Source organism: Oncorhynchus tshawytscha, linkage group LG07 (assembly GCF_018296145.1).
Source record: "Oncorhynchus tshawytscha isolate Ot180627B linkage group LG07, Otsh_v2.0, whole genome shotgun sequence".
Classification (NCBI taxonomy): Eukaryota; Metazoa; Chordata; class Actinopteri; order Salmoniformes; family Salmonidae; genus Oncorhynchus; species Oncorhynchus tshawytscha.
In genome coordinates, this window is record NC_056435.1 from 10741013 (window position 1) to 10756969 (window position 15957).

The 15957-nt window shown below is 43.9% G+C and overlaps 1 protein-coding gene across 1 annotated transcript; it reads right to left on the bottom strand.

Moving 5' to 3' along the window:
* Positions 1–7546: 7546 nt before the first annotated feature.
* LOC121846769 (aldehyde oxidase 1-like) lies at positions 7547–13786 on the bottom strand. Its single transcript, XM_042324095.1, has 3 exons — positions 13646–13786; positions 12421–12550; positions 7547–8057 (listed from the first exon to the last, which is right to left on the bottom strand). Coding segments are annotated over exons 1-3 (366 nt in total). The 5' UTR covers positions 13648–13786; the 3' UTR covers positions 7547–7823.
* Positions 13787–15957: the final 2171 nt, after the last annotated feature.

A 15957-nucleotide genomic window follows, 5' to 3' on the forward strand; every position in this document is an offset into this window, starting at 1 on the left:
TCAAAAATGTATACTTTATTAGTCAGACATCAGAATGCTTTACAGCACAGAATTAAACCAACGCTCAAAGTTCAGTTCTATTTTTTTTTAGGTGAATCTGGGTTCTGTATGTTGACCGCTCTTGGCCGTAGGTCACAGATGCAGGATTGTTAAAGTTTTGCAAACAGCCCAAAACATACACGACCAAAACAACACCAGATGGTGTATTTATCTTACCTTTGGTTCCTAGGACAAGAGTGAAATTTCAAGCAACAGCGTCAACCACATATTCTAGATACATTTCCGAGTCATCCAGAAAGCACACAATCTGCAAGAAACCCACCAATACCGAACGATACGTTAAGATGAGGTGAATGATTAACAGTTGGAGCCAAGCCCAGGTCTAACGAGGCTACCGAGTCATTCAGTTGAACCTCCATGGTTTGAATGTTCCTTTCTGTGGAGATAGAGCCTTGAGGGGGAAAAAATATAATGCCGTTAAATGAATGTTGTTGGCGAAAGGGTATCGGAGAGACCAAAACAGTAGACGTGGGCCAGTTAGTGGACTCAGAATAAGCCTAGTCCCGCACTAAAAAGCACTTTAAATGGAGAATTTCCATCAAAACGCTTTTTAGTCTAGAACTAGACTTGATCTGTGTCCTCCGAAATGAAGAAAAGTTACCATTTTAGTGAACTGGTCGTCACAGGCAATGCGAATCCTCTCAGCAGTAGCAGGGGGAGCTTAGAGGGAAGCTGTCCCCTAACCCCCTCTCTCTACGGGCTGCAGCAACTGCCTCCTTTTATGGCAAGAAGATGGTGCTGGCCAAGAACACTGGCGGCTCGCCTATAACCTGTAACAACTTGGTCGACCATCAATTACCACTTAGGAAGTGAATCCTCGAGAACCTTGAGTGAAAGCATTTTGTGTTTTACCCGACAAACTTGAACTTGACAATGTGGCATGGTGCAAATCGTTCAGTCCAGAAAATGATCTGTATTTAGGCCTAACTGATGCCTTTATGGATGTGTCAAGTGATGTCGTTTGTCTTGCCTTGGACATGTAGATGGCATGTGGGTTCTGTGTGTTGTGGTGGACATCAAAGGGCAGGAATCTTGTACTGGAACGGACCCCTGGTCATCAGAACCCCCTCAGGAGAGAACTGCATCTCCTCTATGGTGTACAGACCTATGCCCTGGACAAAGCCTCCCTCAATCCTGAATATATAGCATCATGTTAACTTTGTCTCAACTCATATTGGAATGTATGCTACTGAAGATGACCCATTATTGATCCATAATACTGTAGAAATATATAGCCACTAGACCTGTGAGGGCTATACAGTGCTGTACCCGTCCTATATCTAGAGCTGGGTTAAGGCTTCTTCCAACAGCCATCACAATATCTGTTCTGAGATTCTGCAACAAACACACAGTTAATTGTATAAAGCCAATGACGTCCTTGAGACACAACATAAATCAAAGGCTCATACATGCTTATTGCGAGTTCTAAGGCATGCCTGCAGGTACAGTATGAAGTAGTGTTAATTAACATTTCACTGATTTCGACAAAAGGTCATACTACTGTACTTCATGATCTCCAGTGAGACAGTCAATCTCCTTCTGAGTAGCAGGCCCCGAAGGTGAAGTAATAGTAGGCTGGACCCACGCTGTTCTCCCAGTCCACACCCGTGTGAGGTCCCCTGGAATCCATACGGTGCCCATATTAGGATAGCCTCCTTGTGACTGAGACTTTCCTAATATGAGCGCCGTAATCGTGCCATTGCAGTGATCACGGCCTTACGACAGTCAGTGATTGATACGTTGCATTGCTTCATTACACACTGCAGTCTACTATATTGACAGGCTACGTACATGAAAAAGCCAGTTGCAGATTAGCTGACCTTCTGGCAATCTGTGGGAAAGAACACAAGTTATTGTATGCTATACCATTATGGAGATTGACACGTAAACATCATTATATTGAGTTTATTATAGCCTGGTGGATGTTTGTTGATTATTCATTGTTGCCATGTATATTTGGGATGATTTTCCATGACCGGCTTCAAGCGCCTCATCAGTTTCTCACAAGCATCCTGAGATCATACACCGTAACATCTGGTAAGAGTACAGCAAACACATCGAAACAGTATGTCTTTATAAGCCATTGAGAAGCCTGTGAGAACAGAACATTGGAGCTAGCCTGGTCCCAGATCTGTTCGTGCAGTCTTGCCAACTCCTATGGTCATTGTCCATAGGAGTTGGCGTGACAACACAAACCGATCAGAGACCAGGCTTCGTTGAAATAGCTTGACTGCCTTGCCCACTGCGTCCGTGCCAAAGGAGGCTGCTGATGGTGCAGCATTGGGAACGTTGCCCGTACAGGTCTCTTTGATGTGGATCTCGCCCTTTGAAATGTTTCCAGAGGCTGTTGCCTTGGGAGAGCAGTTAGTGAAAATCTGATGTTCTATTAAGTGTAAAGGTACCCAGCTCCCAATTGAGTAAGGCCTGGCCATTTGTTTGTTTTTGCCTTACGTTTTACCACAAATGCCAGCACACACACAACCCACCTGTTATGCATATTTGTTAGTGGTGTTTAATACCGTGTCTGATTTATTGTGTGGGGTCTTTTTATTTGGGTTTACTGTGGTTCTTCACGGGTTAGAAAGGATGCACCTTTAAATGGCACACATACAATTTTCTGAAGTATCTATCTAGAAATGTACTGAAAACCCCAATGTAAACCTGGTACACAGAATGTTTGAAATGTCTTTAAATAATGAGTCTGAAAGCAAAGGGAAAATAACACTCAGTTAATTAATGGTGTTGAATGACCTCTGTCCTGACTTTCTGGTGAGACCTGATCACCCTCGCTAGAAAGGCTAGAGACATTGGGTGAGATTCAAGTATAATATGTAAATATGAAGAAGTGTTGTTTGTTTTGTTTTTGTCTTGTGTCAAAACAAATCTCACCAGATTGGGTCTGCTGTATGACCTGGAATTCTCCCTAAGAGTTAGCCCTCTAACTCCCTGACACTATAACGCTGTGGTGAGGTCTCCAAAATGATAAAGGAGTATAAGTCAATTTTAAAAATGGTTTCAACAGTGTGTTGTCTTTCTCTTTGACATTTCTCTTAGAAATTTGTATTAAGAATATTGGAAATGTAATAATTTGTCATACAGTGAAAAGTTTCATAAATGCCCTGTGGTTGAATCATTCGACCGAGAACAGTGTGAGCCCCTTCCCCTCTAACCGGCTGAAGTAATGGCAACAATGCCGTTCACTATGGCCTTTTCTCTCAGGAGTGAGGCATGAGTCCGGAGACCGTCCATGTGGAGTGAGCATGGAGAGAGATCACGTCTAAACCTCTCTCATTCTGCTGGTGTACTGGTCGGAAAATGGACAAGACAGAATGGACCGTAAAGGAAAGGTGGTGGAGGCTCAGGTAAAAAATGTGTCTGTTTGGGAAAATCCGATTATTCCCCAGATATTGAAATCGGTACATTATCAAAGGCCATTCACTTTGATGTGCATGAGTTACAAGTGTGCCATTGGGAGGATGAACGGTAAAGCTATCTGAAGAAGCAAATGAAGAAACTCCAGAAGAAAGAGCGCCGAGTGGTGGACTCAACGTGAAGCACTAGGGACTGACATTCTAAATTTGGGTTGGATAATTTAGCAATAGTTCTATTTATGATTCGGAAAGGCGAGAAGGAGAGACAGAGCGCTGCCCTTAAACTGTGAGGAGAGCACAAAGTGAGGGGAGGGTGCACTGCTCATCCTGCAGGTGGCTTCTGAAATGAATTAAGAATCCAGGGAGTTTCGGGAGGTTATCAGAAAACCTACTAGATTGTAGCTTGGGCGAACCATAATTGGGACATTGATAGTACAGGCTTTGTGGTCCTTGCCCCAATCTCATTCTCATCAAGGGTGGTGTGAAATGATTAAACATTATTACTAAACAACAGAATATTCTCTGTCTTCCCTCTACAAGTCAATATGTTCCTGAGGTGGCGTGGAACATGTGAGTGATCATTGTTCCAAATGAGGGACGGTTGGAAACTGACTAGATCCCGTTTTAGTATGTTTATAACTATATACAGTGCATAATAGTACAAAACTGAAATGTCACATTTACATACAGTACCAGTCAAAAGTTTGGACACACCTACTCATTCAAGGGTTTTTCATAATTTTTGACTACTTTCTACATTGTAGAATAAAAATAAAGACATTACTATGAAATAACACATGGAATCATGTAGTAACCAAAAAAAGTGTTAAAATATAAAATCTATTTTGATTGTTTAAGATTCTTCAAAGTAGTCCCCCTTCGCCTTGATGTCAGCTTTGCACACTCTTGGCATTCTCTCAACCAGCTTCGCCTGAAATGCTTTTCCAACGGTCTTGACGGAGTTCCCACATGCTGAGCACTTGTTGGCTGCTTTTCCTTCACTCTGCAGTCCAACTAATTCCAAACCATCTCCATTGTGTTGAGGTCAGGTGATTGCGGAGGCCAGGTCAGCTGATGCAGCACTCCATCACTCTCCTTCTTGGTCAAATAGCCCTTACACTGCCTGGAGGTGTGTTGGGTCTGGGTCCTCTTGAAAAACAAATGATGGGATGGCGTATCGCTGCAGAATGCTGTGGTAGCCATGCTGGTTAAATGTGCCTTTAATTCTAAATAAATCACAGACCGGTACCAGCAAAGCACCCCAACACCATCACACCTCCTCCTCCATGCTTCATGGTGGGAACCACAAATGCGGAGATCATTCATTCACCTACTCTGCGTCTCACAAAGACACAGCAATTGGAACCAAAAATCTCAAATTTGGACTCATCAGATCAAAGGACAGATTTTCACCAGTCTAATATCCATTTCTCTTGTTTCTTGGCTCAAGCAAGTATCTTCTTATTATTGGTGTCCTTTAGAAGTGGTTTCTTTGCATGAATCAGGCCTTCATGGTTGAATTGCTGCAGTCTCATCTGAAGAGTTGATGTTGAGCAGTGTCTGTTATTTTAACTCTGAAGTATATATTTGGGCTGCAGGTGAAGTGAAGTTAACTTTACTGAACTTATCCTCTGCAGCAGAGGTAACTCTGGGTCTTCCTTTCCTGTACCAGGCTAGCTCCTGAAACATTCAAAGTTCTTGAAATTTTCTGGATTGACTGACCTGACTGACATGTCTTAAAAGTAATGATGGACTGTTAGTTTGATTGGGCTAAAAGAAATGCCATTTGCTTATGAGAATGATGAAAATAATGAGGACTATATGGAACTCACTGAAGGTCATGAAAAGTATATCCATGTTCTCCCCCCTGCTCAGGATGATAGAATTTCCATAAATTGTGTAATAAAGCATTTGTGTAACGGTATGAAATTAAGGTCTTAAATTAAACCATTCTACTGCAATGATTTTACAAGTGTAAGGGATATGGAATACCTATGTAAGAATGCTGTTCATTGACTATAGCTCAACATTCAACACCATAGTACCTTCCAAGCTCATCATTGTGGTGTCAGGAAAATAACCTCTCACTCAACATCAACAAAACAAAGGAGATCATCAGGAAACAGCACCCCCTATAACAGAGGGAGCACCCCCTATCCATATCCATATTGACGGGACAGCAGTGGAGAAGGTGGAAAGTTCCTCTGTGTATACATCACTGACAAACTGAAATGGTCCACCCACACATACAGTGCGGTGTAGAAGGAGCAACAGCACCTTTTCAATCTCAGGAGGCTGAAGAAATTTGGCTTGTCAACCAAAACCCTCACAAACTTTTACAGATACACAATTGAGAGCAGGGCTCTCCAGAGGGTAGTGCGGTCTGCACAACGCATCACTAGGGGCAAACTACCTGCCCTCCAGGACACCTACAGCACCCAATGTCACAGGAAGGCCAAAAAGATAATCAAGGCAACAACCACCCGAGCCACTGCCTGTTCACAACGCTACCATACAGAAGGCGAGGTCAGTACAGGTGCATCAAAGCTGGGACCGAGAGCTTCTATCTCAAAGCCATCAGACTGTTAAACAGCCATCACTAGCACAGATAGGCTGAGGCCTACATACAGACTTGAAATCATTGGCCACTTTAATAAATGGAACACTAGTCACTTTAATAATGCCACTTGAGTAATGCAAGATATGTAAACATTATTAATCTCATGTGTATATACTGTATTCTATACTATCATTTGCATCTTAGCCTATGCACTCTGTCATTGCTCATCCATATATATATATATTCTTATTCCATTCCTATACCAATAGATTTGTATGTATTAGGTATTTGTTGGGGAATTGTTAGATGTTACTTGTTAAATATTGCTGCACTTTTGTTACACTCGCAATAACATCTGCTAACCATGTGTATGTGACCAATATAATTTGATTTGATTGTATGGAATAAGGATTGGTTACTAGTTAGATTGTACAGCCCAGAGTGAAGGGTTTGACAGGATAAAGTGTCTGGTTTTACTTTTAATAGAAGTGTTTTGATATAACCTTCTTTGATAGTGTAAGCCATAATCTAATGCTTACCTTAATATGTAACAATAATTATCACAGAGTGATAAAAGGAGGGCGTGTGATGGAAATTTCTCTGTGTATCAGATCGTATGTTTGGTATAATGCTGCTTTTCTAATAACCTGTCTTGGTTGGGTTCTTGAGAGTGACTGATTGATTGTATATGGGAGGAATCCCTTCCATACTGATAAACAATTTGGCAGTATGCTCAGAACATTTCTCTGGGAACCAAAAGGAGCATCTCAGTTTGAAGGTCTCGTCTTTGAGAGAAGAAGGTTCGTGAGGTATCAATCAGTCAAATGCAGGAACCAAGTTCAATAATGAACAATGTAAATCATGCTTATATGACTTGTTTGTGTAGCAATTTATAAGGACTGAAAGGGAAGCTTGTATTGAGTTTGTGAACCTCTCCGGCTGTGATAATAAAGATTACTTAATTTACTTTGAATTGGACTCCTTACTGATTCATTTCTACGACAATAGGGTGCTGGGTCAGGAGTATAACACGAAGTCTAGCACCCCAAAGGTTGTGGGTTCCAATCTCATCACGGACAACTTTAGCATTTAAGCTAATTAGCAGCTTTGCATCTACTTAGCATGTTGGGCCAGTAACAGAAAGGTTGCTGGATCGAGTCCCCGAGCTGACGAGGTAAAAATCTGTCGTTCTGCCCCTGAACAAGGCAATTTACCCACTGTTCCCCGGTAGGCCGTCATTGTAAATAAGAATTTGTTCTTAACTGACTTGCCTAGTGAAATAAAGGTTAAATAAAAAATGAAACTTTAAATGTAAAATTAACCCTTTACCTAACTCCTAACCTTAACCCCTAACCCTTAGTCTAGCTAACATTAGCCACCTAGCTAATGTTAGCCACAACAAACTGGAATTCGTAACATATCATACGTTTGCAAATTTGTAACATATTGTAAGAATTGCAATCTGTAATATATTGTACGAATTACAATTCATTACATATCATACAAATTGTAAATTATAAAATATTATACAAAATGGATTTTGGACATTCCCAAATTAATAAATACCATACAAAACGTAACATATCATACTAATTAGAGTGTTCCAGAACTACATTAACTATGCTACGTCTACCCCGGAGTCCAGGTTGAAAGTATTGGCATGTATTTGAAAAAACTCAAATACACTGAATGAAATACACCTCCATGCATTTAACCCAGGTATTGTATTTGAAAAAACGTTCAAATTGTAGGCTATTTATAGGAAATTGCAGATGATTTGGGCCACATTATTTGAAAATACTCAAATACACTGAAAATAAGTATTTAAATAATCAAATACACATGTATTTGAACCCAGGTCTGCAATGTCTGTGAAGTATGTTGTTGTCAGTCTTCTGCCATGTGCGTCCAACATTGACCAGTGTGGGTCCTACTCCTCCGAAGTAGATGTTGAGGGACTCTACTATGTTCGTGCCCTCCCTGAAGACCACCTTCATCCCAGCGTTGACTATGGAGTAGGCAAACTCCCTCCTCTGGGCCTGACGGAAGGCGGCCACAAACTCCCACTGCAGAGATCAAAGTAAAAATAAATACTGTGTCACAGTCAACAGACATAATACAGTCAACAGACTTAATACAGTCAATAATCAACAGTCATCCTCAATACAGTCAACAGACCATTACTCCAACCTGGAATCCTCTCAACAGATTATTCATGTTCACTTAGCAATTAACCAAATCCTCAGTACCCAAAGCTTTATATAAAGCATAATGCTTTCGTGCTGACATCACATTTACAACAGAAAGAGGTTGGAGTTATGAGTTAAACTAAGGTCATCACCAATATCCAGAGTGGTGTTTGAATGAGAGAGTAAAGCAGTTATTCCTCGCTGGTTTGGAGTAAGGGATGTCAATGGACAGGTGGACTTCATCTGGTCAAAGCTCTGTCTTGCCAGTGAAGAGATCTTCATTCAGAGTGATCTCCCTTGTCCCATTTTCTACAACAAAAAGACAGTTTCATACTATGAATCTAGGCATCACTCATGGTTGATTAACCATGTCCTTCCCATTTAGGTCATGTGATATTGAATGATCACGAACTGAAAGAAAAGGATCAAATCAAGGAGAATCAATGCTTTGCCCAACAGTACATTTAGACTGGACCTGTAGTGTGCAGTCCAATGCAGCTAGGACACTATTGAGATCATACTTTGGGTTGACACTGAGGATATTGCCTCCAATGGTCTGTAGACATGGGACATCATAAAACCGATCAAATAAAACACATCAATAAGGCTTTCAGGCAAGAGTAATGCAGTGGTCTAATGCCATGCGGCTGGCCTATTGCACAACTGTCACGCCCTGGTCTAAGTATTTTGTGTTTTTCTTCATGTATTGGGTCAGGCCAGGGTGTGGCATGGGGTTTTTGTATTGTGGTGTGTTTTGTCTTGGGGTTCTGGTGTGTTTGTATTGGGATTGTAGCTAGGGGGGTTGTCTAGCAAAGTCTATGGCTGTCTGGAGTGGTTCTCAATCAGAGGCAGGTGTTTATCGTTGTCTCTGATTGGGAACCATATTTAGGCAGCCATATTCTTTGAGTTTGTCGTGGGTGATTGTCCTTAGTGTCCTATGTGTACTCTCTGTTAGTTTGCACCAGATAGGCTGTTTCGGTTTCGTTTATTGTTTTTTGTAAGTTCGTGTTTCTTTGTTGTATTAAACATGGATCGCAATCGACACGCTGCAGTTTGGTCCGACTCTCCTTCATCACCACTAGAAAACCGTTACAGAATCACCCACCACCAACGGACCAAGCGGCGTGTCAACAGGCAGGAGCAGCCGAAAGAGGAGAGGCAACAAAGGCAGCAACAGCGGCGCAATGAGGATTGGACATGGGACGATATATTGGATGGCAAGGGATCGCCTTCCATGGGAACAGGTGGAGGCACTTAGGAGAGCAGAGGCAGCCGGAGAGAGGAGCCGGCGATACGAGGGAACACGGTTGGCAAGAAAGCCCGGGAGTCAGCCCCAAAAATTTCTTGGGGGGCTCACAGGGAGTATGGCTAGACCTGTGCAAACTTCCTGTGGTTACCGGGGGGCTAGAGAGACCGGGCAGGCACCGTGTTATGCAGTGGTGCGCACGGTGTCCCCAGTGCGGGTGCATAGCCCGGTGCTGTATATTCCAGCTCCTCGTATCGGCCGGGCTAGAGTGGGCATCGAGCCAGGTAAGGTTGGGCAGGCTCGGTGCTCAAGAGCTCCAGTGTGCCTGCACGGTCCGGTCTATCCAGTACCACCTCCACACCCCAGCCCTCCGGTAGCAGCTCCCCGCACCAGGCTTCCTGTGCGTGTCTTCGGTCCAGTACCACCAGTACCAGCACCACGCATCAGGCCTACAGTGCGCCTCGCTTCTCCAGCGCTGTCGGAGCCTTTCTCCTCTCCTGCGCTGCCGGAGTCTCCCGCCTATCTAGCGCTGTTAGAGCTTTCCTCATCTCCAGCGCTGCCGGAGTCTCCCGCCTGTTCAGCGCAGCCAGAGCCTTCCTCCGACACAGCGCTGCAGGAGTCTCCCGCCTGTTCAGCGCAGCCAGAGCTGCCAGTCTGCATGAAGCAGCCAGAGCTGTCAGTCTGCATGAAGCAGCCAGTCTACATGGAGCAGCCAGAGCTGTCAGTCTGCATGGAGCAGCCAGAGATGTCAGTTTGCATGGAGCAGCCAGAGCTGTCAGTCTACATGAAGCAGCCCGAGCTGCCAGTCTGCATGAAGCAGCCAGTCTACATGGAGCAGCCAGAGCTGTCAGTCTGCATGGAGCAGCCAGTCTGCATGGAGCTGCCAGTCTGCAAGGAGCTGCCAGTCTGCAAGGAGCTGCCAGTCTGCACGGAGCTGTCAGTCTGCACGGAGCTGTCAGTCTGCAAGGAGCTGTCAGTCTGTAAGGAGCTGCCAGTCTGCAAGGAGCTGCCAGTCTGCAAGGAGCTGCCAGTCAGCACGGAGCCGCCAGAGCGGTCAGTCTGTAAGAAGCCGCCAGAGCTGTCAGCCTATATGGAGCAGCTAGTGCCGCCAGTCTGCCCAGCGCCGCCAGCGCCGCCAGTCTGCCCAGCGCCGCCAGTCTGCCCAGCGCCGCCAGTCTGCCCAGCGCCGCCAGTCTGCCCAGCGCCGCCAGTCTGCCCAGCGCCGCCAGTCTGCCCAGCGCCGCCAGTCTGCCCAGCGTCGCCAGTCTGCCCAGCGTCGCCAGTCTGCCCAGCGCCGCCAGATCTGCCAGTCAGCCAGACTCTTCCAGATCCGCCAGTCAGCCAGACCCTTCCAGATCTGCTAGTCAACCAGACTCTTCCAGATCCGCCAGTCAACCAGACTCTTCCAGATCCGCCAGTCAACCAGACTCTTCCAGATCCGCCAGTCAACCAGACTCTTCCAGATCTGCCAGTCAACCAGACTCTTCCAGATCTGCCAGTCAACCAGACTCTTCCAGATCTGCTAGTCAACCAGACTCTTCCAGATCTGCTAGTCAACCAGACTCTTCCAGATCTGCCAGTCAGACTCTTCCAGACTCTTCCAGATCTGCCAGTCAACCAGACTCTTCCAGATCTGCCAGTCAACCAGACTCTTCCAGATCTGCCAGTCAACCAGACTCTTCCAGATCCGCCAGTCAACCAGACTCTTCCAGATCTGCCAGGATCTGCCAGTCAGCCAGGATCTGCCAGTCAGCCAGGATCTGCTGAAACCACCAGCCAGCCAGGATCTGGTAGATCTACCTACCTGCCTGAGCTTTCTCTCACTCCCGAGCTTTCTCTCACTCCCGAGCTTTCTCTCACTCCCGAGCTGTCCTTCAGTCCCGATCTGCTCCTCAGTCCAGTGGGTTTCTGGGTGAGGACTACTAGGCCATGGTCGGCGGCGAGTGTGGACTATCCAGGGACGCGAGGGGACTAAGACATTAACTGAGTGGGTTCCACGTCCCGCGCCGGAGCCGCCACCATGGACAAACGCCCACCCGGACCCTCCCTATTGTTTTGAGGTGCGTTCGGGAGTCCGCACCTTAGGGGGGGGGTTCTGTCACGCCCTGGTCTAAGTATTTTGTGTTTTTCTTCATGTATTGGGTCAGGCCAGGGTGTGGCATGGGGTTTTTGTATTGTGGTGTGTTTTGTCTTGGGGTTCTGGTGTGTTTGTATTGGGATTGTAGCTAGGGGGGTTGTCTAGCAAAGTCTATGGCTGTCTGGAGTGGTTCTCAATCAGAGGCAGGTGTTTATCGTTGTCTCTGATTGGGAACCATATTTAGGCAGCCATATTCTTTGAGTTTGTCGTGGGTGATTGTCCTTAGTGTCCTATGTGTACTCTCTGTTAGTTTGCACCAGATAGGCTGTTTCGTTTATTGTTTTTTTTGTAAGTTCGTGTTTCTTTGTTGTATTAAACATGGATCGCAATCGACACGCTGCAGTTTGGTCCGACTCTCCTTCATCACCACTAGAAAACCGTTACAACGACAGTGGCCAGTGACACCCTTTTCACACTACATAGCCAAGCCGTACTGTCTGTGCTTGCCTAGTTACGCATTGACCATAGATGCTGGAACCATTCTAAAAAGGTGAGAAGAAAATATCTGAGCCAGCACAGTTAAGTTTGTTGGGTACATACAGGTGTGCGTTCTTAATTTGATCATTCTGTTGTCACAGAGAATTTTCCTGTGCAGGAGGAAATGCAAATTGTGGTGTACTCAAGGTTTAAAAAGGCTTCTAAAGTTGGTCATTTAAAATGTCCGACTTGATTTACCCTAACTAAAAATGTATCAGCCAATACAACCATGTCCATTAATTATAATCCACATACTAATTAAAGTGTCCTTTTGCTGCAGGATTACTTTCCTGCTGTGAGAAACTGGTCAAATTATGTTAGAACATCTGTATCTGTAGGCAACAGTTATAGGGCTTACAGCCATGTTGCGGACCTGTTACCTTGCTAGACACTGCAGGGTCTGAAGCAGGGCCTGGTACCCCTTGGTTCTCTCTGCCTCCATCTCCCTCACAGCCCTCTCCATCTCCTCCTTCAGACTGGACAGGGTGCAGATAGCCACCACACTTACACCTGCATGGACACGAACACACAGCAAGTAGATGACGAAAAGCTGAAAAGTTATTGAAATGAACAGACAATAAATACACATCTAAACCTACCATTCCTTCCCCCACGTCACAGTATGTAAATCTGAAAGTCTCCCGGCGTAGATGATGAGAGGATGATGGACTCCTTTCACTTTCATACTTTCAAAATAAATACACGCATAATAGATACAATGTGGCTTAGTAGTCATCAGGATGAATATTTTTTTGTACCGTATACAACATATGGGTCTAAACCCAGCAAAAAAAAGAAACGTCCTCTCACTGTCAACTGAGTTTATTTTCAGCAAACTTAACATGTGTAAATATTTGTATAACATGACCCTGGGCATGAGCAGGGACCCTGGGGATCATTCATTTTGTGTTTTTCAGAGTCAGTAGAAAGGCCTCTTTAGTGTCCTAAGTTTTCATAACTGTGACCTTAATTGAAAAAGCTACTTTGCCCCTTAGGGCCATGTTAACCCTAATCCGAAACCCCAGCAAAAATCTGCTTTTCATCTATGGGTCTTTCATTTATCTGCATGTCCAGCCCTTATATTTAGCCTGACAATTAAATGTTTTACCATTTTATTTTTTACAACAACCAGGGCTACAAGTAGACTAGTACACAAAACAATTTGACATAAACAGTTGCATTCCTGATTTTTATTAACATAAAATAAGGTCTGCCAAAGCAAAAACTTGATAAAAAATGACATTTATATGAATACAGAAATAGTTTGCTCACTGGGAAATGAATATCCAACTAGTCAGTGACAACTGTGTGGAGTTTGTGACAGCAACTATGTGAGCTTATTATAATATTTTAGACTATGTCACAATAGACACAAAACTTTCATATTTGCGAGTGTCATGGTAATTTCCTGTATTACTAAACATTGAGAGAGCAAACCACACACAAGTCAGAGTTATAGACTTTATAATATCTTTAATTATATGAGCTTCACCATAGCCCTGTGACTCTCAGATCATTTCAGTGTATATAAATGAATTCTCTGAGAGTGCTTACAAAACAGTTCTTAGTATCATTTATAGCCAAGACACACCCATCTCAACTCACATGACGAAACACAGATCTCAGGAACAGTTCACAAAGAACCCTTTACTTGAAAGAGGAGTATCCCATAGCCAGATAGCATTAGCTATAAATTGTCGTTCAGTTTGCTCTCCTAAAACGAGAGCTTAGGACCAAAACATTACCTTATCCAATGGCATATATCAATTTTCAATTCTAGATACTCCCATCTCAAATACACCCCCTCCTGGACAAGCTCACGGAGACAGTGAGCCTCTTAGGTCATATACTAAATCAAGATAAGGGCAACCTCAGAGGGGACATACAATAGTTACAGACACATTCCCATAAGAAGACAAGCCTCCATTCTGTCCTCCTCCCCTTCTGATATTCTTCATAGCATTACATGGTTTAACAGATACAATGACATATGAAGACAAGCCTGACCTCTCCCCTCTCTGGGCCCCTAGTGACTAAGCCCTAGCAGAGAAAGGAGAACTGCAAACTGCCAACAGTATTATCCAAAAGAAGACATCCTAATGACAAATATCTCACATAAGCATTGTTATGTAAATATAACATCTTATTTATCAATGTTACCTAACTAATTCTGATTCAGCCACGACACGAGTCTCAGCTTTTAGTAGTTTGTAGCTGAAACCATTCGAACTCCACAGACATTTACGTAAAAGACCCAGCCCCCTGCCCCTTCGGGATCCGCCCTTGTCTCACAAACACCACTCTAGCTCAGCCCCCATTAATCACTAAGTCTAACGGATGCAGAAGAAATATAAAAAGCCAAAGGTTCAACCCAGAAGTCTGTAGCTCAAACCCACAATGTTTAAAAGGTGTTAAAAGTCCAAAACACACCGGCGTTACGTTGGGACTCGTTGGGTTAAGGGGACAATACCATTCCCTAACGCATCTTGCTCAAGTATAAGGTTGGAATTCCTTAGGTTAAAATGTAAAGCATTTAACTCACATCACTATTCATGTGTTGCTTAGTTCCATTCTCTATACAGCACTTTCCTCCTGATTCTCCATTGCGGCAACATCCCTCTTCATTCTCTGATACCTAGTGATATGTAACATGCATTTTACAGAACATGTGCCAAAGTAAGCAAAAGAGAAAGCGTGTGCATTTTGGTTAAAGAGACATGTGCTTTGAATCAAACAACTAGCTTGGGGAAATGGGTTAAAGGCATTTCTCACATCACAGAAAGTACAGCGGCAGAGGTTTCCTTTGAGGAGGTCAAAAAACTGTCAATAATGTTCGAAAATAGCTAGCACCTACAGCTAATGTTTTTGTAGAGACCTTCGGACTACTCAATATTACACAAATAATAATAATAGCCTATGTTTTATATTTGATCTGTAAAATATATAAAAATGACCTCCTAGAGCCTCTCTGATGTCCTCCATGTTGGGCTGTGGTTTGTTCCTCAGTAAAGTGTACATGGACATCACCATGGCTGGAGTACAGAACCCACACTGAGATCCGTGGGCCTTGGCTATACACTCCTTGAAGAACATAGATCAGCTTCCCTTACAATGAATGGTGAGATCCACATGTAGGATTTAGGATCACAAAACCCTATATAACCCTATAGTAGGACTTACCTGAACCGGATGCAGTTTGGTCTTGGTGCTGCCGATACTCTCCACTGTTGCCACCGCAGCCCCATGCAGTGTGCAGATGGGCTGCAGACAGGCGTTAACAGTGTAGTGGCTAGGATCAGAGGTCAAGGATATTATAAGCAGTGCCGTCTCAAATGGAATAGAATAGTGTGACGCAAACTGAAGAAGATTCGTCATTATACCCCTAAACTGTGTTTCTCAGTCATTATATTTTGTGGTGGTGTTATTTAGTAAAATATTAAATGGTTTTCTTCCCACATATAGTTGCGAGGGCAGTATTAGAATGAAAGGATACAGAACTCTGTTGTGGAGTTGGTCTGGACACCATGACTATGCAGGCCCCACAGCCACCCCCTCCACAACCATACTTAGTCCCAGTTAAAAGCACTATATAGGGAAGAGATACATGTAGATGATTTATATATTTCTTAATTCCATTATTTTACTTTTAGATTTATGTATTGTTAGATACTACTGCACTGTTGGAGCTAGGAACAAAAGCATTTTGCTACACCTGCAATAATATCTAGGGCCTCCCGGGTGGCGCAGTGTTTAAGGGTGCTGTACTGCAGCGCCAGCTGTGCCACCAGAGACTCTGGGTTCGCGCCAGTACCACCTGTGTATAAGATGTATAAATTGAAGGTAAAAGCCGAAGTGTTTTTAGTTTACTCCAATTGGGGGATCGGTGGTAGGGTTTGCGGGGAATAATAATAAAGGTA

Bases quoted from the DNA above. Each gene is read 5' to 3' on its own strand.
- LOC121846769 (XM_042324095.1), bottom strand. The intron at 8,058-12,420 runs GTAACAGGTCCG...TGATCTCTGCAG, and splicing joins ACCCTGCAGTGTCTAGCAAG to TGGGAGTTTGTGGCCGCCTT.